This window comes from Oryx dammah, unplaced genomic scaffold (assembly GCF_014754425.2).
Source record: "Oryx dammah isolate SB20612 unplaced genomic scaffold, SCBI_Odam_1.1 HiC_scaffold_19, whole genome shotgun sequence".
Classification (NCBI taxonomy): domain Eukaryota; kingdom Metazoa; phylum Chordata; class Mammalia; order Artiodactyla; family Bovidae; genus Oryx; species Oryx dammah.
The window spans coordinates 48,817,705-48,845,214 of record NW_024070203.1 but is presented as its reverse complement, the minus strand read 5'-3'; the positions used below and the strand labels follow the sequence as shown (position 1 = coordinate 48,845,214).

The 27,510-nt window shown below is 39.5% G+C and overlaps 1 protein-coding gene across 17 annotated transcripts in view; it reads left to right on the top strand.

The window, feature by feature from the left end:
- The window catches only part of STAU2 (staufen double-stranded RNA binding protein 2), a 320,999-nt gene that overhangs the window by 161,104 nt on the left and 132,385 nt on the right, over positions 1-27,510 (top strand). For 15 of the 17 annotated variants that reach the window (XM_040262036.1, XM_040262033.1, XM_040262035.1 and 12 more), the window contains one exon: positions 14,510-14,817. In XM_040262036.1, the coding sequence (XP_040117970.1) occupies positions 14,510-14,817 (308 nt within the window). Of the gene's footprint in view, positions 1-14,509; positions 17,070-27,510 lie in introns of those variants that run through there. The other 2 variants (XM_040262049.1, XM_040262048.1) reach the window with 1 other exon arrangement.

Below are 27,510 nucleotides of genomic sequence, written 5' to 3'. Positions count from 1 at the left end.
GTAGTATGAACATTTTAATAGTATTATTAACATATTTCACAATACATGAACACAGGATCTCTTTTCCTTTGTGTGTTCTTTAATTTCTTTCAGCAGTATTTTATAATTTTCAGTATGAAAGTTTTACTTTCTTGGTTAAGAGAATTCCTAAATATTTTATTCTTTTTGATGCCTTTGTAAATATAATTGTTTCTATAATTTCCTTTTCAGATTGTTTATCATTTGTGTATGGAAAAAACAACTGATTTTTGTCTGTAGATTTCATGTATTGCTACTTTGCTGGAATTCATATATTAGTTCTAAGCAGGTTTTTTTTGTGTATGGAATCTTTCATGTTTTCTACATGTAAGATCATATAATCTGCAAATAGAGATAATTTTACTTCTTTTCCAATTTGTGTTTTTTTTTTTTTCTTGCCTAACTGCTTTGATTAGCACTTCCAGTATTTGTTGAATAGAAGTGTCAAAAATGGGGAATTCTTGCCTTGTTTCTGATTTTAGAGGAAAATCTGGACTCTTTTATGAAGTTTATTTCTCTTGCAGAATGAAGCCTCTGATGTCACCTCTCAGAGGGAGCATCTCTAGCATGCTCAAAGTCACATGGAATGACAGATTTAGTAGGGCTCTCTTTTACTCTTTCTCACTCTAATGTGATAAACTTTTTGCCTGATTTGGGACACGATACTCAGCTATTTGGTCCCACTTATTGCGTGCCTGCATTCTAAGTCACTTCAGTCATGTCTGACTGTGTGAGCCTATGGACCATAGCCCACCAGGCTCCTCTGCCCATGAGACTCTCCAGCAGGAATAACGTAGCAGGTTGCCATGCCCTTCTCCGGGGCATCTTCCCTACCTAGGCATGGAACCCGCATTGGCAGGCAGGTTCTTTACCACTGGTGCCACCTGGGAAGTACTGCTGATTGTTGGCATAAAACCATAATTGCTCTCATTTGGATACAATTAAGTTTGAGTCCCTTTTCAGGATAGTTTTTGAGACCAGTATTTCAGGTTTGTTCAGTTCCTAGAGGCACTTTTCCTAGCTCTTTCCCTGGTTCTTTCTGGGAAATTAGCTGGTTTATGTTGGAGCTCATTGTGAGAGCCCATTGGCTGTGAATTACTACCGAAACCTCCAGTAGAGCTTCCTAGGTGGTGCTAGTGGTAAAGAACCCTCCTGCCAATGCAGGAGACGTGAGACCGGGGTTCAATCCCTGGAACAGGAAGAACCCCTGGAACAGGAAGACCCCCTAGAAGAGGAAATGGCAACCCACTCCAGTATCTTTGCCTGGCAAATCCCATGAACAGAGGAGCCTAGAGGGCTCCAGTCCATGGGCCAGCAAAGAGTTATGCGTGACTGAGTGCCCCTAGGCTTGAACTTTCCTACCTTCTATTCAAAATAAAGTCAGTTCCTTTGGGAAAACTTCAGAACACTGTTCTTATGGACTACCTCAGAATTTCTGAGCTACTGTTCTGGAGTAGGAAAGGGGATAGTGGTCCACTTCTTTGAGATTCACACTGCTGCTCTGTAAGCAGAGTGTTGGTCAGGGGAGGTAGTCCCTGGTATTCTTGGTTTGCCTTTTCTGATGTGAACTTCCATCCCATGAGCAAGCTGAGGAGAGAGCAGCTGGTTTTCAGGTGGTCTCAGCTTTCACTATGTGAGTGGTGGCTGGGTGTAAAAAGGGACTGCCTGACTTTTTTGGCTGTATACATGAGAAATTTAACTTCTGCAGCTCGGAGCTGGGGGAAATGAGAAATTCTGGTGGCCTGCCCTTCTAGTGAGTTACCATATTACTTACAGGTGGTTGAGGAGAAAAAGATCCCCATCTTTGTAGCTGCAGGTGGAGGAAGGAATGAGTCATAGCTCAAGTACCAGAGACTTTTATTCTTTCTGAGATTTATTAGACTTCCCTGAATAAAGGTGCAGTGACTAATGATACAAACCCTGGAGCTAGGCTAGGTATCACAGGTTAAGGGCATAGTCTTCCACAACACTGCTTCACTTCAAAAGACATTGACCAGGGCTTCCCTGGTGGTCCAGTAGTTAAGAATTATCCTATCAACACAAGGGACACAGGTTCGATCCCTGGTCCAGGAAGATCCCACATGCTGTGGAGCAACCAAGTCCGTATGCCACAAATACTGAGCCCACCCTCTAGAGCCTGTATGCTGCAACTACTGAAACCCACACACCTAGAGCCCATGTTCCAAAACAGAAGCCACTGCAATGAGAAGCTTGTGCACTGCAGCAAGAAAGTAGCCCCAGCTCTCTGCAACTAGAGAAAGCTCACTCGTAGCAACAAAGACCCAGGGAGGCCAAAAATTAATTTAAAAAAAAAAGACACCAGCCACTATTGGGAGGATTTCCAGGGCCACCCTCACTTCTGACCAACTGACTATAAAGTCAAGGCTTCCCACTGCCCTTTCAATTCAGTCCCTCAGTCATGTCTAACTCTTTGCGACCCCATGAACTGCAGCACGCCAGGCTTCCCTGTCCATCACCATCTCCCAGAGCTTGCTCAGACTCATGTCCATCAAGTTGGTGATGCCATCCAACCATCTCATCCTTGTCGCCCTCTTTTCCTGCCGTCAGTCTTTCCCAGCATCGGAGTCTTTTCAGGTGAGTTGGCTCTTCTTATCTGATGGCCAAAGTATTGGAGCTTCAGCTTTAGCATCAGTCCTTCCAATGACTATTCAGGGTTGATTTCCTTTAGGGTCTCCTTACTGTCCAAGGGACTCTCAAGAGTCTTTTTCGACACCATAGTTAGAACAGCACTACCCTTCAGATAAGATAATTCACTAGAATGAATCACAGAACTCAGGAAAGTCTTAGGATTACAATATTGTTACAGCAAAAGTGATTCAAATCAGAACCAGCTAAAAGAAGAGACACATAGGGTAAGATCTAAAGAGTCCCAGACACAAATCTTCCAGTGTACTTTTTCTGATGTCCTTTCTCATGAAGTCAGGAATGTGTTGCTCCCTACTCAGTGATGTGTAATATGCACAGAGTATTGCCAGGTGGGGGTTCACTCCATTTCCAGAGTTGTACAAGTTTTGTGGGCATTTAATATCACAGGTGTAACTGATTGAATCATTGGTCATGAAGTTGATAGCAATCTCCAACCTTCCTCTTTCCTCAGAGGTTCAGTTGATGCTGTGTGACTCAAAGCTCCAACCCTCTAAACATATGGATGGTCTTTCTGACATAGCCATCCCCCATTCTGAGTCATCTTGTTGGCATAAATTCTGACATGTCCGAGGGGTGCACCATGAATAAAAGAAGACACTTCTGTCACTCATAGAATTCTAAGGACTTAGAAGCTGTCTCCCAGGAACTAGGGACAAAGTCTAGCCAAATTTTTTATTACATGGGACGATGTTTTATTTGTTGTATGCCCTTAGAATAATTTCCAGAGACTTAAAAGTATTTTAAAATTAATATTCATAACTTATGGTTGTTTGTTGGGGTGGGTCCATAGACCTCCATATGTCATTATTTAGAAATAGAATGTCCTGCTTTCTTTTGATTAATATTTATAAGATATACATCTTATTTCCTCATCCTTTACTCTTAGCTTGCCTATATCAGTATATTTGGAGTGAATTTCTTTTAGGCAGCATGTAGTTGGGTCATGTTTTTAATCTACTTTGCTAGTTTCCTGTTAATTGATATATTTAGATCATTTACATTTAATGTAATTATATGTTTAAGACTTAAGTCTGCCATCTTATTTACTTTTTCTATTCTTTTGCTTTCCTTTTCTCACTCCTTGTGGGTTACTTGATCACTTTTCAGAATTCTACTTCAGTTTCCCCATTCTGCCTCCATTGATGCCCAAGGTGGTAGATTCCTTGTTATTGCTGGGTGGAGTAGGAATTCTGGTTCTTACATGATCTTCACTGATATCACAGAGAGGATAAGCTCTTTACCTCTAGGTGATGATTAATGTCCTGACTCCTCACTCTTTCTCTTATGACACTACTCATTATTGCTGGGTGGGAGTAGAAGTCCAGTCTCCCTGTGGTCTGGATTGATATCAAGAAGCAGTATCAAAGTCCCAGCTCTCTTCTAGGTATGTCCAGCACTACCACAGGGTCCAGGGGAGCCTCATTACAGCTAATGTCAGTGCGTGTGTGTGTTAGTCGCTCAATATCTGATTGTTTGTGACCCCATGCTCCTCTGTCCGTGGGATTCTCCAGGCAAGAGTACTGGTGTGGGTTGCCATTTTCTTCTCCAGGGGATCTTCTCAACCCAGGGATTGAACCCAGGTCTCCTTCATTACAGGCAGATTCTTTACCATCTGAGCCACCAGGAAAGCCCCCAAATTGACCATGGATCTGTCCATGGAATTCTCCAGCCAAGAATACTGGAATGGGTGGCCATTCTCTTCTCCAGGGGATCTTCCTGATCCAGGAATCGGACCCGGATCTCCTGCATTACTGCCTGATTCTTTACAGTGAACCACCAAGGAAGCCTTGGTGAGGTTCAGAGCCCAGGCTCCCCACTTGTCCTTTGGTGGCATGGGTGCTTTCCTGGTAAAGGACAGAACGCCAACCATGAGGCCCACACTCCCATCATGTTCTTCCTTGTTATCATGGAACCAGAGGTCAAGCAGCCAGAGCCCAGGGAGCCAGAGCTGCACGTTAGGCAAGGCAGTGGCCAAAGCTGGAGCTGTCAAGGTTCTCTCCACCTTGAGGTCTCCGCACAGTCTTATTCTAGGACCTCTATCCTGGAAATGCTCAGAGCAGCCTAACAGTGCTTTATGTAGTTGGGTTTTTTAAATGTTTTAAAGTTGTGAAAATGGTACAGTGTGTACCCATCACCCAACTTCTCCCTGTGGCGACATCTTACAAAATCATAGCACTTTATCAAAATGAGGAAATTGACACAGGAACAATACAGTGACCTATTCTGCAGACCTTACTTGGATTTTTGTGAGTTTTCATATAAATGATTTTTCAAATCACTGTCAAACTGATAAATCTTGCTGTTCCTGCTCATCCTTTTTTTATATTTCCTGTTTTGAACCAGCAATTTATTTTTCCAAGTTTTAAGAATTTTTTAATGATAATTTTTTTGATACCTTAAAAATAAGATTTATTCAACATTAGAATGATGATGAATTTTGCCACCATCAGGACACACTAGGGAAATTCACTGAGCAGCAAATGCCAGGAGAGGTGGACTTTACAGCAAATGCTATGAGAGGTGGATTTCACTTTCACCATCAGGAAGACCAGTCACAGAATGTCTTTCTATATGCCTGGCTGTCACTTGAAACTTTGGACAAGAAAAGGTTAAAACGAAACTCCTCATTAAGAATCTATTTTTTCCAGTAAAAACCAAGTAACTTTTCAGATATCCAGTTCTAAATTGGCAAACCCCAAAACTAGGTTGTGGTTTAAGATAATTGATGCCTATTAGGAAGCAGGACTCTGTCTTCTGAGATAGTATCAGTACTAAACAAAATGTTCTATCTGATCAGAGGAGGAGTATAATTCTAAGCCCTCAGCTTTCAAACCATATACAAACAGTTGACTTTCTTTTTAACATTTAGTGAGTCATCCTTGATAGTATCTACATTGAAACAGTCATACATCTACCCACATGTCGTAAATCTCAATTAGGAGAACCCGTCATTACTGTTTCTGCTCTTTCTTTCATTTACAAAAGTGTTTTACGTTTATGTGAATTAAAATTTTTTGCTATGAAAAATCTCACTGAGACAAAAGTAGATGAATATTTTGGGTACTTGAGTATTTATAAATAAAACATTTAGTCCAGCCATATTGTGGCAAGATTCAGGCTGATTTATGGAAACATACAGTAAGATTTTTCTTTTGAAGCTTTGGTATAAAAAGTGACAAGTTCATTTTATTAAGCAATAGCTAAAGAACCTGCTCCGTGGTAAAGAACCTGCCTGCCAATGCAGGAGATGCTTGTTCAATCCCTGGGTCAGGGAGATCCCCTGGAGAAGGAAATGGCAACCCACTCCATTATTCTTACCTGGGAAATCCCACGGACAGAGGAACCTGGTGGGCTACATTCCACGGGGTCACAAAAAGTCGGCTGTGACTTAGTGATGAAGCACACAAAATGCATTCATTCTGTGGACGTGCAGAGAAACTCATTTTTATAGACTAACATTAACTGCTTGTACCAGTGAAGTGACGTTATCTTTCTTACTCCTTTGGTTTGCCCTGTTGTTCTGATACCCCTAGTACCAGTTACTACCCGTCTGTGTTCTTCAGCCTCTCAAACAGTTACAATGTTAGTGAACATCAAAAGGCAAGGTTCTGCTAAGTTTGCTGATCTATACATACAATAAGACCTTTTAAGAAATCTCAATTCAGAATGTCCTCTTCAGCTCTTCCTGTAGAACTGGAGCACTGGGAAAGCTGTGAGAGGCTTTGTATGCTAGAGGGTTTTCACACCTATTTGAGAGAAGCATAAACCTAGTGGGGAAAACAAGTAGAAAGGGCACCATGGCCTGGCATTCCTCATTTGTAGGATGTCACTGTCCCTGGCACGTTGGGGCTTTCAAAATCCTGTATGACGTCATATAATTTAGGGAAGATTTTGGTGAGGCTATCTCTGGAACATCTAAGAACAGCCATGGTGGCATGGATCAACTGTGGAGCCAGTCTGGGTAAACTTCACATGTGGAGTTCACTTCCTGGATTAAACCTGGGTGTTTAGAACTGGCTGGACATTTCACTTTTTTCCCTCTGCTTGTTCTTTTAGGAAGTCATTTAATGTAATGTGTCCAGACTCTAGTGATAGACCACCTGGAGTTAAAAATCTACCATTGCTAAACATTATCCATATCCTTAGCTGTGTTTCCTGACTTCTGCGCTTCAGTTTTTTCATCTATAATCTAGAGAAGTAAAAATCCGTTTCATTTGGTGGTTGTGGGGATTAAATGAGATAATGCATGTAAAGTGCTAGAATAGTGCCAGTGTTGTCTCTGCAGTGCAGCCATGTACAGTGGTTACAGATTGACAGTACTAAGATGGGAATATTAAAGGCCACATCAGGGACAAAAGGTAGATGATGGAAGAACGATTCAGAACATCTTCAAATAGAGTGTGAAAAGAACAGACATTACAAGGCTGAGCAGGGGAATACTTGCCAAGTCCATGAGCAAAACTGAGGTCAAAGCCAACAAGAAAGAAGGCATGGGCCTAAGGGGGTCACATGAGAGAATGTTTATCTGTGATATGCAGAGTACATCATGAGAAACGCTGGACTGGAAGAAACACAAGCTGGAATCAAGATTGCCGGGAGAAATATCAATAACCTCAGGTATGCAGATGACACCACCCTTATGGCAGAAAGTGAAGAGGAACTCAAAAGCCTCTTGATGAAAGTGAAAGAGGAGAGTGAAAAAGTTGGCTTAAAGCTCAACATTCAGAAAACGAAGATCATGACATCTGGTCCCATCACTTCATGGGAAGTAGATGGGGAAACAGTGGAAACAGTGTCAGACTTTATTTGGGGGGGCTCCCAAATCACTGCAGATGGTGACTGCAGCCATGAAATTAAAAGACATTTACTCCTTGGAAGAAAAGTTATGACCAACCTAGATAGCATATTCAAAAGCAGAGACATTACTTTGCCGACTAAGGTCCGTCTTCTCAAGGCTATGGTTTTTCCAGTGGTCACGTATGGATGTGAGAGTTGGACTGTGAAGAAGGCTGAGCGCCGAACTGTGGTGTTGGAGAAGACTCTTGAGAGTCCCTTGGACTGCAAGGAGATCCAACCAGTCCATTCTGAAGGAGATCAGCCCTGGGATTTCTTTGGAAGGAATGATGCTAAAGCTGAAACTCCAGTACTTTGGCCACCTCATGCGAAGAGTTGACTCATTGGAAAAGACTCTGATGCTGGGAGGGATTGGGGGCAGGAGGAGAAGGGGTCGACCAAGGATGAGATGGCTGGATGGCATCACGGACTCGATGGACGTGAATCTGAGTGAACTCTGGGAGTTGGTGATGAACAGGGAGGCCTGGCGTGCTGCGATTCATGGGGTCTCAAAGAGTCGGACACGACTGAGCGACTGAACTGAACTGAACTGAATCAAAAAAAATGTAAATTAATAGAACAACAAAATGTTGTAGAGTGATAGTAATTATTTAGAATAACTAAAGCCTGTTTTGACAGATGTGTAAGAAAGCAGGTTTAGTCACACATTGCTAATAGCAGTATAAATTGAGATGGGTGGTTTTTCAGGAGACAGTAGAAAGTCCCTAAATATGTATACTTTAAGTTACTCTTTTTATTGTTTTTATTTATTTTTAGCTCGGCTGAGTCTTCACTGCTGCACATGTTTTCTAGTTGAGTGAGTTGGGGCTACTCTCTAGTTGCGGTGCCCGGGCTTCTCATTGCAGTGGCTTCTCTTGTTGCAGAGCACAGGCTCTAGGTGCACAGGCTTTCAGTAGTTGTGGTGCGCAGGCTTAGTTGCCTCATAGCATGTGGGGTCTTTCCAGACCAGAGATCAAACCTGTGTGCCCTTCATTGGCAGGCAGATTCTTAACCACTGAACCACCAGGGAAGTCCTTAAATTACTTGTTGATTCTTGTTTTAGGTCTTTACCCCACTGAAAAGTGACTTAAATTTACAACAGAAAGAACCTAAATGAATTGTGACTGATCCAAACAGTTACTAATATTCACGTTGAAAATCATTCGGTAGTTGGCTGCAGACATCTACACGTATCTTTACTCTCTCTCAGTGATACTGTTATATTAGTTGATCTCCATAGAAAGGAATCTTCTTTATTCATGAAGTCAATTTGGGCTTTACAGTGGAATAAGGGAGCCTGTACCCCACATGAGTTCTTCTGCTGTGATGTAATCTCTCTCCAGAGTGCTGGGAGAGCATTTTTGTTGCTTGATAATATTGCTGTTGGCAAGCCCATTACTGCTATATAATAACATTGCTGAAATAATGCTCTTAGCTTCTTGATTTCTTAAATTAAGTGTAGAATTTAGAGGCATACATTAAGTTATTCTTTAAATAAGAATTGTGTCTGGTGTTGGTACACCTAGTGAAAAAGTAATATGTCATCCCACTTACCAAATTGGCAGATGTTTTCGCTTTGTTGAGATAAAATTGAACATAAAACTGAACATGTCTAGTTTGATCAGAATTGACATATGGCTGTTTTTACTGAGTTTCTGACACTAACTGTGTAGGGATTCTTTTCCTCCATAGCAACCAATTCTCCAACTTTCTGGACACTAACAGGGTGTCCTACAGTTTGGTTCCTTTGCTCCCTGGAATCAGTGCAGCCCCCACAGATTAAGGGCTGAGGCTCACAAGATGCCCCGCTTTGCCAATCACAATTCCCATATTCCCATCTGTACTCCTGACCGAAGTGGTGTAAATTCAGGGGGTTCCCACCACCCCCTTCTCAAGTTTGATGACTTGCTAGAACAGCTCACCCAACTCAGGAAGATACTACCATGGACTTATTACAAAAGATTGAGAATGAAAGCCAGAGGGAGAGGTAGGTACGCAGGGTGGGGTTCAAAAGGAGCCGGAGCACAGAAGCGTCTATCCCAGTAAAGTTGGGAGATAAAACTCAAACTCGGACGCTTTTCAAACCTCCTCGTTTACGGGGGTTTGGGCAGTTCCGTTACGTAGGCATGATTGATGAAACCATCAGCCACACATGAAAGTGAAAGCAAAGTCGCTCAGTCACGTCCAACTCTTTGCAACCCCATAGACTATAGCCTGCCAGGCTCCTCTGTCCATGGAATTCTCCAGGCAAGAGTACTGGAGTGAGTTGCCATTCCCTTCTCCAGGGAATCTTCTGAAACCAGGGATCGAACCTGAGTTTCCTGCATGACAGATGAATCCTTACCATCTGAGCTACCAGGGAAGCCCTCAAATCTCCAACCTCTCTCACCTCCCCAGATATGAGGGGGTGAAGCTAAAAGTACCTTTTTCCCCCTATTTTTATATTAGATATTATTATTTTAAAAAATCTTTGCCACTTATCTATACTAACAGAGAGCAGTGGCAAAGGTTTTTTAATAATGATATCTACTACTGAAATGAGAAACTCACATATTTGTATGGAGGTATGAAATTGGCACAACTACTAGCATTTGTACCAATTTAGAGCAATTTCTTAGTGTAAAAAAAATAAAATTCATATTCTTTAACTAGCAGTTCTGCTTCTGAGTTAAGGAAATCAATTTTCATGTGAAAAAGGATATAATTTTTAAAAATGTGTTTCCCTGTTTTTTTTTTTTAAAGAAATAAATTAGATGTCCAGCAATACAAAATTGTTTAAAGAAATAACTGATATAATGAAATTTTAAGCTTAAAGTTATTAATGAAAGTACATAGTTTTATAAATAACAAAAGGATCATGCTGTATTTCTGTCTTTTAACTTGTTTTTTCAATTAACAAAAAGTGTATAGGAAAAAAGACTAAAAGTATATTTTTAAAGCAAAATGTTAAAAGTAGTTTACTCTGGCTAGTGAGGTTTATGTGTAATTTTTCCCCAAAGCATATGTTTTCTTTTTAAATTTTTTTGTTAAAAATTTTCCTGAATGTAAAGCTAACAAACACAAAGGTATAAATTAAATCTGTAAAACATGTGTGTGTTAGTTGCTCAGTTGTGTCCAACTTTTTGTGACCCCATGGACTGTAGCCTGCCAGGCTTCTCTGTCCATGGGATTCTCCAGGCAAGAATGCTGACTGGATTGCCATTCCTTTCTCCAGAGGATCTTCCCGACCCAGGGATCGAACCCAGGTCTCCTGCACTGCAGGCAGATTTTTTACCATTTGAGCTACAGGGAAGTCCTTTAAATCTATAAAATAGGATGATATCTTATGCTGTGTAATTTATTTGTGTATTTATTTGGCCATGCCATGCAGCGTGCAGAACCTTAGTTCCCCAACCAGCTTCAGACCCGTGCCCCCTGCAGTGGAAGTGCAGAGTCCTGAGCACAGGAGTGTCAGGGGAGTGCCATATAAAAATTCGGTTTTAAAGCAGCCTCTTTATGTTTTGGGCTTCCCTTGTGGCTCAGCTGGTAAAGAATCTGCCTGCAATGCCGGAGACCTGGGTTCCATCCCTGAGTTGAGAAGATCCCTTAGAGAAGGGAATGGCTACCCACTCCAGTATTCCGGCCTGGAGAATTCCATGGACTGTAGAGTCCATGGAGTCACAAAGAGTCGGACACGACTGGCAACTTTCAGTCACTCGCTTTATGTTATAACACCATCAGGATGGAGTTCCCTGGAGCTTGGCCTCTTCCGGCCCTCCGCTTTTCCTTGTTGCAGTACCCATCTCCCGCTTCTTGCTCCAGAGCGGAGGTTGCCGGGTCTGCTAACCCCTGCGTCTGTTCATGCCTCTCCCTGCCTTCAGTTCTCTCCCTCCTGGGCCCAGTTCTCCTCATCTCTTGGGATGTGCTGTCAGTACCACTGTAGGAAGCCTTTCCTGAGCTCCCAGTGCTTCTCCCTTCTCATTCCCACTGCTCCCCAACCCGTCTCTGCAGAGGTACCTGCCACACCATGATATTTATCCCTTTCGTTTTCCTCTCCTGAGAGACTGAGGGTGACTTGAGATACAGGACACTATTGGTTAGCACGGTGCCTAAAACCTAACAGTAGGAGGCTAACTGGTATGTGGGGGGCGGGGGGTTGGGGGGCTGTGTGAGAGAGAGAAAGAGAGACTGAACAATAGAAACAAAGATGAGATGAGATCAAACAGGCCAGAGTATGGGGAGAGGTGTGACTGTTGGAATGAGTGGAGCATGGGGTCTCCATGAAGATTTTAGTAGGATGGGGAGGGGAGGAGGAGCCGGAGCACTGAGGACCTCATTTGTCACCCTGAGCTGTTCTGATTGGATGTGTAATTGATGGACAGCCAGTAAAGACTTTAAAGTGAGAGAATGTCTAGCCTTAGCATTTCCTAAGGTGTTCAGATGTTATTAATGTTACATGGGAAGCCTGGATATAATATGAACTTGGGAAATCCTGGCTTAAACCAAGTTAAATGGATTTCTGTTCTTCTGGACTTCTCAGAGTTTTTACTGTGCTAACGTGCATTTTTAATCCTCCCGAAGGGATGTTTGTGTGTGATACAATTTGCATATTTCCCCCATGTGTTTATCATGGGACCCTTATATTTGGGGATTGTGGTATAGACCTATTTTGGGGAATGGACAGTGGGGAGAACAGCAGTGTGACGCTTTTAGTGATGGTTGCAGTAGCCCTGTCGGAAACACTGAGGGCCTGAATCAGGAGGTTGGTGGTGGGAAAGGGAGAGGCGGGACCAAGGGTCAAAGTTTTCTTTCTCAGAGCACGTTCTCCAAAACTGGTGATTGATCAGTCATTTTAGAAGATAGTGTCTGGAATTGAGCTGCAGGAGTTGCTTGTATATTTTTGAGATTAGTTGTTTGTCAGTTGCTTCATTTGCTATTATTTTCTCCCGTTCGGAAGGCTGTCTTTTCACTTTGCTTATATTTTCCTTTGTTGTGCAGACCTAATTTTAATTAGGTCCCATTTGTTTATTTTTACTTTTATTTCCAGAATTCTGGGAGGTGGATCATAGAGGATCCTGCTGTGGTTTATGTTGGAGAGTGTTTTGCCTGTGTTCTCCTCTAGGAGTTTTATAGTTTCTGGTCTTACATTTAGATCTTTAATCCATTTTGAGTTTATCTTTGTGTGCGGTGTTAGAAAGTGATCTAGTTTCATTCTTTTACAAGTGGTTGACCAGTTTTCCCAGCACCACTTGTTAAAGAGATTGTCTTTACTCCATTGTATATTCTTGCCTCCTTTGTCAAAGATAAGGTGTCCATATGTGTGTGGATTTATCTCTGGGCTTTCTATTTTGTTCCATTGATCTATATTTCTGTCTTTGTGCCAGTACCATACTGTCTTGATGACTGTGGCTTTGTAGTAGAGGCTGAAGTCAGGCAAGTTGATTCCCCCAGTTCCATTCTTCTTTCTCAAGATTGCTTTGGCTATTCGTGGTTTTTGTATATCCATACAAATCTTGAAATTATTTGTTCTAGTTAAAAAAGACACAGATGTGTATAGCGGACTTTTGGACTCAGTGGGAGGAGAGGGTGAGATGATTTGGGAGAATGGCATTGAAACATGTATAATATCATGTAAGAATCGAATTGCCAGTCTATGTCCGATGCAGGATATGGCATGCTTGGGGCTGGTACGCGGGGATGACCCAGTGAGGTGTTGTGTGGAGGGGGGTGGGAGGGGGGTTCATGTTTGGGAACGCATGTACACCCATGGTGGATTCATGTCAATGTATGGCAAAACCAATACAGAATTGTAAAGTAAAAAAAAAAAGAATAAGAAAAATAAAATAAAATAAAAGTCATTATAGCTGAAAAAAAAAGAAGATAGTGTCATGATTTGAGAGTCGTTAATATCTGATCCAAAGATGTTAGAACAAGCATGTGAAATGTGGTTTGAAATATCTCTCAGACAAATGGAAGTCAAGGGAAATATGTTTACAACTCTGCCAACTGATGCCACAGCCCCAGGCTCACTCCTCTTGATGTTAGAATCTGCATATGGCCTGACTTGAGCTAATACACTTGATAAGCTGACAGGGCACATTCTAGACTGCACTTGTTTGTGGTGGCTACTTGTTTGTGAGTGGGTCAAAGCTGGTTGCCAGGAGTCTAGGTTGGGCAGCTGAGCAGGTGGATGGTGGTATCATGTTGTTGTTTAGTCACTAGGTCATGTCTAGCTCTTTTGTGACCCCATGGACTGCAGCCCACCAGGCTTCTCTGTTGATGGGCTTTCCCAGGCAAGAATACTGGAGTGAGCTGCCATTTCTTTCTCCAGGGAGTCTTCCTGACCCAGGGAACAAACCCACATCGCCTGCATTGGCAAGCGAATTCTTTACTACTGAGACGCCAGGGCAGCCCTATCATGATGAGGAGACATCATGTCTCCAGATAGACAGTTTGGGGGAGGAAGATGCTCTGTCAGTTTTTAACATGTTCATTAGGTAGAGTTGACAGTGGGACATCTTTGTGGAGAGAGGAATACCAGCAGGCCATTGGATGTATGAGTTTTTTGCGCAGATCATTTGGACTGACCCAGCCGTCATTTTACCTCTGTGTCTCAACTGCTGCATATGTTAGGGATTTAGTGTCTCTTTTATGAGATCATAAAATATTAAATTGCAGGCTGAAGACCCTACACACTCGAAATCTTACCCCCAGTGCACTTCTACACATTCCTCCCCACGTTCCTCCATAGCTTCTCCACCACATACGCTTTCCCTTGAAGTCCCTTTTGTGATTTTTTTTAAGCCAATGATTTTTTAGGAATATTGAAACGTACATTTTTTGCCTCCAAAGAGGAGACTGCAGTTGCCTTTGCAAGTATGGGGAAGACGGGTGCTTAACAGTGTTTTTCATTGCCTTGTTTCACGTGAAATCCTTGATCACTAACGCTCTAACATGTTTCTGTTTCACTTATTTTAAGTGTAATAACAATGTTCCTTTACTTTACTTATAGCTCCAAAAGGAATTCTTCATTTGTCTCCTGATGTTTATCAAGAGATGGAAGCCAGCCGCCACAAAGTAATCTCTGGCACGACTCTAGGCTATTTGTCACCCAAAGATATGAACCAACCCTCGAGCTCTTTCTTCAGTATATCTCCCACATCGAGTAGTTCAGCTACAATTGCCAGGGAACTCCTTATGAACGGAACATCTTCTACAGCTGAAGCCATAGGTTTAAAAGGAAGTTCTCCTACTCCCCCTTGTTCTCCAGTACAACCTTCAAAACAGCTGGAATATTTAGCAAGGATTCAAGGCTTTCAGGTATGAATTAAAAGCAAAACCAAGAAAACAAAGCACTTCATTAGCCCCTAGTCCTCCATCTCTCTCCATCAGAAAGCTCATTCTTGCCTGCTCGCGTGACTTCTGTGCCACTTACATTGTAAATCATTAGGAACACGGAGGACAGAAAAACGAGCCATGTGCACAGGCCGCATTTTAAAGATTTTTCATTCTCTCCAGTAATTATTTTTTGCTGCCTGGCTCACCTCCATATTCTTTCTTCCTCCTCTATTTTTTTTTAAGACATTTTTCATCCTCTGTTCTGTCTTCTGATTGGTCTCAATTGGGCACATCTATTCCCTCCACTCTGTCTTCCCAAGTAAAGATCCTGCCTTCATACATTTGGTCTTGGTATTTAACACTAAGTGCTCCCCCAGTTTACAGTAAGGTTGAGTTTTTCTAATGCTGATTTTACTTTCATAGCAATTTTGAATTTGGCATTCTGTTGCTAGTAATGATTCAGAGATGCCACTAAGGTACAACATCCTAGAAGTCTACTGGCTTAGGAGTTTATTAACCATGGTGTTAGAACAGTAATAAATGCTTTCTAGCTGTTTGAGGCATAAAAACATGTATTGTTTTACTGGATTGTGTTTTGAACCATCTAGGGTAGCACCTACCGCAGATGGTACCAGTAATTCTATTTCACCGGGCAGTCTACACCTAGCTTATAGGCCTCTTGTTGTGTATAAGAATTTGGGGCTGGAAACTCTCCCCCTCCCCCATTTAGTCATTGTTCCCTTTTGGAAGTTTAAAAAAAAACACAATAATCTTCTGTGGTTAGATCTTTTAAAAGAATTGTTAACTCTAGGAAGAGGAAATACCTGTGTTTTGACATCTTAGTTGCCTTGAAAATCCTGTACTGAACTGTAACCACTTGACTGGATGAAGAGCTGCGTGCTTGTGTGTAGAAAGAACAGAATGTCCCCGCAGAGTTCACTATTTTCACACCCCTTTCCATCTTAGTCTTACTCCCTAAGACCAAAAACTGTAATTTCCTTTAGAAATGCTCTAGAAGGTCTGTATTGTCTAAAATGATCATGTACTTATAAATTTTTTTCACATTTAGATATGAGAGAAGATCACGTGGTTGAGGGGGTAGAATTTTTGCATGTTTTTTTTTATTTCCCTTCACAGAAACCTGACTCTTTCTAATTTCTTGGCAGGTAGTGGTTAGTGTTTTTAATTAGATTATTAATATGGAATCTAAAAAGCTGTTACCAGTTTTTGGCTCTGTCATCTGAAATTTTAATCATTTAATTTAAAAATTAAAATTTTAGGGTTTGTTTTTGTGGTTTACCTTAAGAAGAATAATAACTCACTGTTTAAAAGGACCTTGATTCACACAGTTAAAGTTCTGGAGAAAAAGAACTAAGCAATTTTTAGTTCTGTCTATAATGTGCATAGGATGAACTAGAAATAAACTGTGATGGAAAGGAATTCACTGTTTATTTACAAATCTAGTTGTCTAAAAATGTCTGAAATTAATGCTACATTTGGGTTTTTATAGAAACAAAGCACAAATTGATTCAAGCTCTGAATTGAGTTTTTTGCTTGGAGAAGTAACTGTGGTAGATGTTCATTTTGCTGCCAGAAGAACTACTTAAATTTTTTAATCTGTATTTATTTGTTAATTCTTGGCAGTGACAGAACTATAACTTTAAAATAGTTTTACTTTAGTCAAAATGTAGAATCTGTTACTCCTATATTTGGGCTGACTACTCAGACCCTTTTTTTTTCTTTAAAGTTTATGCTGAGATAATACACTCTTATTTATGGACAAGTTAGTAAACATTTCCAAATTGTGTTTGGTGATTCTTACATACTAATGAATATAAGCAGATGGTTTGAAACATTACTGTGCTTCTTTGGTCAAACAAGTTTGGTGTTGATGTGAAATATTGTGTTGCTGACAAGCTGCAACCTGCAGCTGTGCGGTGAACAGACTGTGGGAAATGGCTCCATGCCCTGACAGGTGCCCAGCACATCCTCATAATGTCACAGTAGAAGAGTCTTTGTGGTTAAGAGTTTTAAAGCCTATTTCTTTATAGGTAACTTTCTCAGGTGTATTTACCTGCTAGAAAAACATGTAGATTGTTTCTATTTCTTAAATGTTTTAATTGGACCATAGTTTAGAAATGATAGGGCCAGCTTGTTACGGATTCCATGCTATTGTGTTATTTTTATTTCTGGAACTTAAAAACAATAAATTCTTTCTCTGTGTCTCAAGGTTAGTACTTTTAAAATTTTGTTATTGTACACTGAATAGATATTATTGCTTATTGAATATTGTATAAACTCTTCTCTGGCCTTCTGTGCCCATTGACATTTGATTTAAGCCTACCAGAGCCATTGTATGTGACAGCTATATTGTATTAAAAGTAAAAAATATATTAGTGTACTGAAAACTATGTTGTTTTAACTTTAAATTTTTTTCATTACCCACTCTTTAACTGAAATTTGAGTGACAAAAAGCTTATTTACTGAATGCAAATATTAAGCTCACATCCTTTCCCTTAAGTCTATAAAATAATTAAAATTATTATACAATTAAAGTTATTATTAATAAAGCTGGCTCCGCAGGTCAGAAGATGACTGAACACTTGCATATTCTCAATAGTTCTTTTATCCTTGCTTGGGCTAACCTGAAGTTTTTAATCACATTTTAGATGCAAGCTTTTGGATTTCTATCATAAATGAATATTTATTTTTTGAAATTTTATTTAGTATGTTTTTTTTTAATTTTCTTTTAGAACTTGAATGTTACTGACTTATTACTTTTTAGGAAAAAAAAGTTTTATATCAGCAGTTCTGTGAACCTCAAGCTTTGTCCAGCCCAGTTAGTATGCTTCTTTAACTTCTATGAAAGTTAAGAAAATTCATTTGAAATACAGGTATACCTTAGTGTCCAGGGTTCCTTGGTGTATACTTGATACTCTCTAATTATAATGCCAAAATGTTTCAAAATCATTCAGCTTTTTAAAGAAAATTAATATGGAGGAGACATTTTGAAATGCTCATCAACTTTTGAGCTGAAGTAGATTTTGTTTTGTTGTGTTATAATTTATATTATTCTGAGTTTTTGCATCATAAATATGTTTTTTCATACTAATTATATTAGAAATCTCTCTGTATAATTAACTGTAAGCAGTTTCATTGTTTAATTGAGTCATTAGAAAAATTAGACTGGAAATTAAAATGAATTATTTTAGTAAATTATCCTTTCTAGATGGGTTTAATTTCAATCTTTTAGTCTGTACCCTTCCTTGTGATTATCATCCAGTGAGCAATGTTGTTTTTAAAACCTCCAGAGTGAAATATAAAAAACTAGATTTGTTTTTTTCATATAAAGAGTGTAAAGAAAGTACTTAGTATCTTAGTTAAACCATATTTAATTTATTTTATAAAAAACAGGGAACGTTTTACTGGGCGGGGTGCCTTTTCATTATTGTGAGTTTTAGATATTGGTGCAATTTTTAGCAAGATGAGAATGTCAGTAGAAGGCTCAGAAGTATCTATTTAAATAAAAACTTTCTTTTCAAGTACAATTCAAACATAATACCTTTCAATTAATATGTCTTCTTTTTTGAAGTTTAGTACGATTACAGACAGCAGGTTTCTTTTACAATTATGGGCTTCTCTTAAGGGCATGTATGACATAACATATTGTAACAGTTTGGTCTTAGTACAGTTTACACTGAGATGGGACATGGGGAGTGGGGCTTACCCAACTCGAGAATCAATGTTTGTCCTTTCTCTTTTTTCTTATTTTCCCTATACCTCACTTTTTGTAATCCATGTATTTATAATCAGAGTTTTTTTGATTTATAATCAGGCTGTTTGCGGCTAGTTTTTTTGGAGTAAGGGGTCCATTTTTAAAAAAAACAGTATAAGTAAAATTTTGTAGATTTCTAATAGGAAAATATGGAGAAAGAAATTATGCATGGACATATACTCCTCCACTGAGAAATGTTTTCCCCCATTTCTAATTTGTCCTCGAAACATAACTTACCGTGTCACTTCTGAGCCCAAATTTTCATCTACACTGTTACACAATGTATATAAAGTGATGAGAAATTACTCAAAGTACAATGAGCAAAATATATTTATGGGTTTGGCATGAGGTCAAGAGATTTTGCTGTGATTTATGGTCACTTCTTACAAAGCCCTCTTGGATTTAGCCTCAACTTTCCAAAGACCTTGGAGAAACTGGAAGAATTCTCCTGAAGTCTTTGGTCTTCCTGTGGTGACCCTAAAACTCAGGTTTGTTCTTCAAATGGGCAGCCTGTTATCTGCAAACTGACCTGTTTGGTTTCTTCAGAGTTTGATATACTTGGCCAAAACCTCAAGGGCACACAAACTGTCAATGCATTTCACATAACTATAGTTCATACAAACCATTAGAATTACATATCATCTTACTTGGCTGAAATTTCCAACTATTTAGAGAAAAATATTACATTTGAAGAAAGAAATCCTGATGCATATAAAAACATAGTGTGATAAAAAAAACAGTTAAGAATCAAGTAAGACTTAAATAAAATAGTCCATTTGTTGTTTAGTCTCCAAGTCGTGTCTGACTCTCTGTACCCCATGGACTGTAGCCCGCCAGGCTCCTCTGTCTGTGGGATTTCCCAGGCTAGAATACTGGAGTGGGTTGCCATTTCCTTCTCCAGGGGGTCTTCCCAATCCAGGGATTGAACCTGCATCTCATGCATTGGCAGGCTGCTTCTTTGCCACTGAGCCACCAGGGAAACAAAATAGTCCATTATTACCACATAAACTATTCAAGACTAACTTCACCCTAAGTCACTGAAGAATGTAATCAGGATAGACATACTCTTGAGCCTTGATACACCAGCATATACATAATAAGACACATTTCAAAGAAAGCGTAATACATAGAAGAGCTGTCCTAACACAGTGACTTTGGTGTGGATCTGAAATGAGCCACTGATGTGCAGAAAAAAATAGTTGCCATTATGTGTCATCCCCAACTAGAAATATCTGTAGCCTTTTTTGTTTGTATTGCAAGAGATTTTAAGAATTCTGTTTGAAATTATTTGAAAAGCAATAAGCAATTATTTCTTCAATCAAGTTGAAGAAAAGGAAATTATTTTTCACCTAAAGGTGAATTTCATTTCCTTTTGCTAGAAATGGTTGGCAATGATGTGATTTTTAACTTAGTAACAGAAGATTAATTGTAGTACCCATTAGGTACTACATCATGTCAGGCTGGTGTATATATATATATATATATATATATATACCTATTTTTTCTAAGTCATGTTGAAATGGTCTGTTTTCCTCTCCAGCATTCAGCTACAGCTGAAGGTTTTTTTTTTTTTTCATGAATGACAGCGTCCAAAATTTCAAATGTATTGTTCTCTTCTCATCCAGGACAACTCTTGAGAAAAAGAGAGCAGTATGTGGAATGCTGCATGTAAAGATATCTGCACACTGAAAAAAACTACTCTGACATGCCAGGGGTATTAGAAGATACATGAGTAAACAAGGAAATGAAACTGACATTTATTGACTGCCTTGTTATGTATCAGATAGCAAAAGAGGCATTACGCATATTATTTTAGGACACAGCAGAAATGCCGGTACATTTTTGCTTCTTGCTTACAAATCTTTATTTTAAATCCAACTATTGTATAGTGTTTGAAGCTTGATTCCTGAAGGTAGGATTAGTGTTCATGGTAATCTGTGGTCTTTTGGATATTGCTTTGGTTTAGTCATAGATTGCATTAATAAATTTATTTATGCCTTCTACTCTGGTGGCTCAGATGGTAAAGAATCTGCCTGCAGTGCAGGTGACCCAGGTTTGATCCCTGGCTCAGGAAGATCCCCTGGAGAAGGGAATGGCTACCCACTCCAGTATTCCTGCCTGGAGAATTCCATGGACAGAGAAGCCTGGCAGGCTACAGTCCATGGGGTTGCAAAGAGTCGGACATGACTGAACTACTAACACTTTCACTTCTTTTTTCTGTCATGCACTCCACTGTGTACACAACTGAGTCTGAGTCATTTAAGAGTTCTCTTTCGAGCTGGAAGGAACTTTAGATTTTATTCAGAGATACAACTTTATGATGTAAATACACATTTGCGGAACTACACAAATAAAACATCCTATTAGTAATGCAGCTTACTCATGTTCACATAGAGAATTATTAGTTCCTTCTAATCCTTGGAAGATTTCAGGTTCAGGGAAGTTCTGTCTTCACATAGTCTCATCAAAAAGCATATTAACTGTTAGAAGTGAGAGATGTTTGAAAAGCTTCTAAAATGTTTTTATCTGTAGTAGTATTTTTTAAAGTACAATAAAAGTTCAGAATCAAGTCCTATAGTACTGCGGTCCCCAACCTTTTTTGGCATCAGGGAACAGTCTCCTAGAAGACAGCTTTGCCATGCATTGATCAAGGGCTGGTATCTGGGTGATTTCAAGCACATTGCATTTATTGTGCACTTTATTTCTATTATCGTTACATCAGCTCCACCTCAGGTCATCAGGCATTAGATCCCAGAGGTTGGGGACCCCTGCTAGAGAACATTTGAAGAAACAAGGACTACAATTGGAGAAGAATACACAGTCCACAACTTCAAAAATTCTAGAAATAGTAGATAGTGCATTAAGAATGTATGTGAAGAGTAGATGGATATGAAGTTAATTCATTTATAAAATATTATTGAATACTGGAATTGATTTAGTTAATAAATAAATTGCATATTTATTTATTTAATCCCTCTGGGCAGATACTTAATAAGTACTTACACATGCCAGGTAGCATACTAAGCAGTGGGCATAGGAAGTGTTATGGTCAAATTGGGGTCAGACAGGAAAATCAATACACAGAAGATTGGCCACTATTAAATTGCGTGCAGTTTCCAGGGATGAGTTTTTGAACATAATGTGACAATTTAATTAAAAAATTACACATTTGTAGTAAATATGTAACATGCTACAATATACTGCAGGAAATAATGAAATGCCTTCCTCGTGTAATAAATGTCATTATAGGTGTAATGTGATAAGTGATCGGGGGAGGTGTGGTCAGCCATGTAAGAAAAATGGGTGGGAATGAACAGCTCTGACTGATTGAATTAGGAAGAATCCATAGCAGAGGGACTTTTGAATAAATTTTAAGAAGTACATAGAATCTTAAGGTGAATTCTAAGAAGGAAAGGAATTGTAGGCAGAAGGAGGTAAGTACTTGAGATATAAAAGGGCACGTGCTTTAGAAATGCTTAGAATTCAAAGTGGAAGTGTCAGCAAGGAAGCTGAAAAGACGTGTGTTGCTGAGAATTTGAAGTTAGCTGTTAGAGACCACCAACTTCTTTTCTAAAGGATGGTGACATTGGTTTCTTATTTTAGAAAGATAATTTTGTAGGCATGTGGAGGAGGAACTAGACAAAAAAAAGATTGGTAGCAGAAAGACCAATTAGAGTGACTTTGCTTGAATTCAGTAGAAAAATAGCAAAGATTAAATTAAGCAAAGCTAATGGTTGTTGGGGCTTCCCAGGTGGTGCGGCGGTAAATGGTCTGCCTGCCAATGCAGGAGACTCGAGTTTGATCCCTGGGTTGGGAAGATCCCCTGTAGAGTGAAATGGCACCCCACTCCAGTGTTCTTGCCTGGAAAATCCCATGCACAGAGGAGCCTGGTGGGCTACAGTCAGTGGGGTCGCGAAGAGTCAGAACAACTGAGCTCCAAGCACACAGTGATTGTAGAGGAGTGGGGCGGAGGTGCAGGTGTCCACGGAACAGATAAGATGATTAAATGGTCTCTTGTGCTGACTTCTGTGAGGGTACTTTCACTGGTCTGATTGGGAGGGAAGCTAGATTCATTCAATGCACTGAAGAGTAATTAGAGGCTATGAGGGTATGTTGACCATTCCAAGAATTTGAGAATAAAGTAAAGTAAGAAGATGGTATGAATGTTTTAGGAAAGGTTCTATTTTTAGTATGAATGCGATGAATAAACTTAGAGGAGGTTAATAAGTTCCATTTGAAACATGGTGAACTTGAGTTGCCTTTGGGACTTTCAAAGACAGCTTAGGTCTAGTAGGCATTTGTCAGTGGTTCTGGTGAACAGCAAGAGGGCATAGGACACAGATATTCAAAAGTCTTTGGTGTGCAGATGAAACTGATGCCATAAAAGTAGGTAAGACTGACCAAGAAAAGTGGGCAAAGACCTCGGGATGTTCCCAGTGAATACTAACAGTTTAAGGGATTGGTTCATTCATTAAGTCAGCTGAAGTCTATTGAGCACCTGCTGTGAACTGGAGGCACTTTTTGGCACTAAGGATATAGCGTAAGTGACAGTCAAGTGTTCTGTCCTCGTGGAGCGAACATCAGGATGGGATTGATGGGAGTGGGATGTGGAATATGGCCGGGGCGAAGGGAACGGGACAGGTGGAAGGGTACACAGTCACATCTAGACACAAGATAAATTAAATGATTAGTCTCCTAAGGTAGTAATTAATTGGAAATTAATTGGGAGATTATTATTTATGAGAGGTATTGAGCAATGACTTAGCGTTGCCAGCTGTTGTATCAGTGTATCAAATAACTATACCTTTTAATTGTTTAATCGATTGCATTGAGGTATAATTTACACACAATAAATAACACCCATTTTAGTTATATAGATTGATGAGTTTTGAAAAAATGTATGCCAATGTGTAACTACAACCACAGTCAAGATGGGAATATTTCTATTACTGTGAAAAAATTCCCTGTTGCCTCTTTGTAGCCTGTTTTTCTCACCTCTCTGTGGCTTGGTGGCAACCAGGCTATCCTTAGATTCGTATTGCCTAAAATTTCATAAAAATGGAATCAGACAGCATGAACAGACAGTTTTGTTTCCTGCTTCTTTCACTCTTGTAATGTTTTTGAGGTTGTTCACGTTGTGCATGTCAGCGCTTTGTTCCTTTGCATTGCTAAGAACTAGTTCATTGCATGCACGTATACCACAAACTATCAGTTTATCTGTTGGTGGACATTTGCGTTGTTTTCAGCTTGAGGCTATTATGAATAAAGCTGTTTGCGACTATTCATGTACAAGGTTTTGTGCAGAGTTTCCAGTTGTCTTGAAAAGAGTACCTCAGAGTGAAATTCCTGGGTCACGTGGTAAGTGTCCTTCCAAGCTTACAAGAAACCATCAGATTCTCCTTCAGTGTGCTGTGTCATATTGCATGGGCTTCTCGAGTGGCTCAGTGGTAAAGAACCCGCCTGCCAGTGCAGAAGACGTGCTTCAGTCCCTGGGTCAGGAAGATCTCCTCGAAGAGGAAATGGCAACCCACCCCGTATTCTTGCCTGGGAAATTCTGTGGACTGAGGAGCCTGGCGAGCTACAGTCCATGGGGTTGCAAAAGAGTCGGACACAACTTAGAGATTTAACAACAAAAGCAACAACAAATCTTGTCACCTTCCTCCCAGGACTGTATGAGGGTTTCACACATTGATATGAGTCTTATTCTATGAAGGATACAGTGCTGTCTCATTGGTATTTTGGTTTGTGTTTTCCTGATGACCCATAATATGCACTTCTTTTCTTGAGCTTGTTGGCCAATTTTCTATCTTTATGAAATGTCCACATTTTTTTCTTAGTTTCTGGTACTGATTTTTTAAAATTATTGTGTCATCAGAGTTTTTTTTTATATATATTCTAGATACAGATCCTTTCTGTTGCAGATATTATCTCCCTGCTTGTGACTTGTCTTTTCAGTATCTTAATGGCATCTTTTAAAAAGTGGGGAAGTTTTCAATTTTGATGAAGTTCAATTTTTTGTTTTTTTCCATAAATTATAACTTTTTTGTCCTATCTAAGGAATTTTTGACTACCCCAAGGTTGCAAAGATTTTCTCTGATTTTTTTCCAAATACTTTATGACTTATGCTTTTGTGTTTAATGCTGATATTCGTTTAATTTTTTGTGTATGGTATGGGTAAGAGTTGAAGTCTGTTTTTCCCACAGGATAACCAGTTGTTTCTGTACCATATATGTAATGTGTTGTTTTACTCTAGCTGCTCTTAAGATAGCTCTTCATTTTTGGTTTCACCAGTTTGGCTGTGCTATGTCTAGGGTTGTTTTTAATCCTGCCTGGGATTCATTTAGCTATTAGATTACCATAATGTTTCTCATTAGTTTTGAAAGATTTGGGGCTAGTTTCTGTTTTTTCTTTTCCAAAAAAATTTTTTTTGCCCTTTTCTTTGTCTTCTTTCAGGACTCCAGTTATGTATATGTTGAGCCTTTTGATATTGTCCTGGAGGTCTTTGAGACTATTTACAGTTTTTCACCATCTTTGGATTGTGTAACTTTGGTTGGTTTATTTTCAGATTTACTGGTTCTTTTCTCTGTCCTCTCCAATTTGCTGTTAAGCCCATATAATAAATTTTTCACTTCAGTTATTCTATCTTTTTGGAACTGGGGCTTGATCTCTGGGTTGGGAAGATCCCCTGGAGGAGTGCACAGCAACACACTCCAGTAGACTTGCCTAGACAATCCCATGGATAGAGAAGGAGCCTGGCAGGCTACAGTTCATAGGGTCGCAGAGTCAGACACCACTGAGCGACTAAGCACAGCACATTGTATCTGTTTGATCTAACATTTCTATTTGATAATTTTTTAATTGGTGGTGCTATCTACCATCTCATCCTCTGCCACCCCCTTCTCCTTTTGCCTTAAAACTTTCCCAGCATCAGGGTATACAGAGTGCCTATATAACTCATTTTTCTTTGACCTTGGAGAAAGTTTTCTTTGTTAAGAAGTTATTTCTTTGCAAAGCCTGTAGATTTTCATGTAGCTTGTTTTACATATGTAAATGGGTGTGTGTGAGTGCATCAAAGCCTGAATACAAACTATAGAAGAGAGGAACTTCTTTTCTAGTAGATGTATAATTGACTGTTAAAAATTATGTAGTGTTTTGTTTTGATGGAAGTGAAAGTGAAGTTGCTCAGTCGTGTCCGACTCTTTGCAACCTCATGGACTGTAACCTACCAGGCTACTCCGTCCATGGGATTTTCCAGGCAAGAATACTGGAGTGGGTTGCCATTTCCTTCTCCAGGGGATCTTCCCCACCCAGGGATTGAAACCGGGTCACCCGAATTGTAGGCAGACGCTTTACTGTCTGAGCCACCAGGGATGTAAAACTAAAATAATTCTGTGTGTATGTATAATTTACATATTAATTGGCTGCCTCTTTAGACCTTCACTGGCATAGTCAATGAAGCAGAAAAGGAGTGAACAAGGATTTAGGATTTATGTCATGTACAAACTCACCACTTAAAGTAAGAATGCAATTATCTTTCTTAACAATACTGAGAACACATCTGTTGTTGCATTTGTTAAGCCAGTTTTTTTGTGTGACTTTATACTAGAAATAAATCTGTACATCACTGCTGGATTTTGTATACCAAATAAAGCCGTGTAATTTTCAAATCTTTTCCTATGCATAGAATCTCCAAAAGAGAGAAAAGATAATTACAAGTTGAGGCTCAGTCTGTATAATGTGATTTCATTCATTCACTTATCCCTTTAGAGGCATTAATGTGCCAAGCATATTGTATGCGGAGTGAAATAGATTACTCACCCAGCTAAAACCCTGGTACATGACTGAGCATGTTAAATATATGTTTACATTTTAGTTATGAAGGACTTGACTTTAGTTATGAAAAGTATAGAGGAAATAATTATACATCATGTCATATCTTAATTTTTAACATTATTATGGGATGTGTTATTCTAATAATATCTATTATTTATTTTAATGATAGCTATGAGCTAGGCATCATTCTGAGTACTTTTCCTGGGGGAACTTCTTTTATTTATCACTTATAAATTTGTTAGTTATAAACAGATAACAGTGTGGATTTGTATTACTGCCTGGGAAAGGGAACGTGTTTGTTGCTCAGTCATGTCCAGCTCTTTGTGACCTCATGGACTGTAGCCCGCCAGGTTCCTCTCTTCTGTCCATGAGATTTCCCAGGCAAGAATACTGGAGTCGGTTTTCATCTCCTTCTCTAAGGGATCTTCCCCACCTTGGGATCAAACCTGCGTCTCCTGCAGCGGCAGGAGGTTTCTTTAATATTGGGCCCCTTAAGAAGCAACCCCCCCTCAAAAAAAAAAAAAAGGTGTAGTTAAGAAATGTTTATTACCAATTAACTCTACATATTTATCAAGGAGTATTGTTTTTATGCTTTGCCAAGAATATGCTGATTTTCATGTTAATAAAGATTTACATCTTTTGTACAGCTAGTGTGCAGACTGCAAGAATCAAGCATGTTTTGAGTATTCTAAGATCTAGTACTAAATTGCCACCCTTCAGCTCTTTGCTGTCTTCACCCCTCCTTGGAGGCAATAACTACAATGTGATCTCTGCCTGCTGCTGTGGAGTAAACTCATGAATGGGAGGTGTGCTCATCAAACATGTTTTCTTGACACAGTGATGATGTTAATTATCAGACGTCAATGTACAGACCTTTGTCTTAACGATCTACTGAGCAGCTTTCTTTGAATATGGACCTTTTCTACACTTTCTTCATTTTTGTCCCACAGCAGGTGACCATTAAAAATATGTAACAGACAAGCGGTTAACCATTTCCCTGATGAGATTAGTAACACAGTAGTCCGACATTAGGGAATTTCCCAATCTCTGCAAGTAACAATTTGATT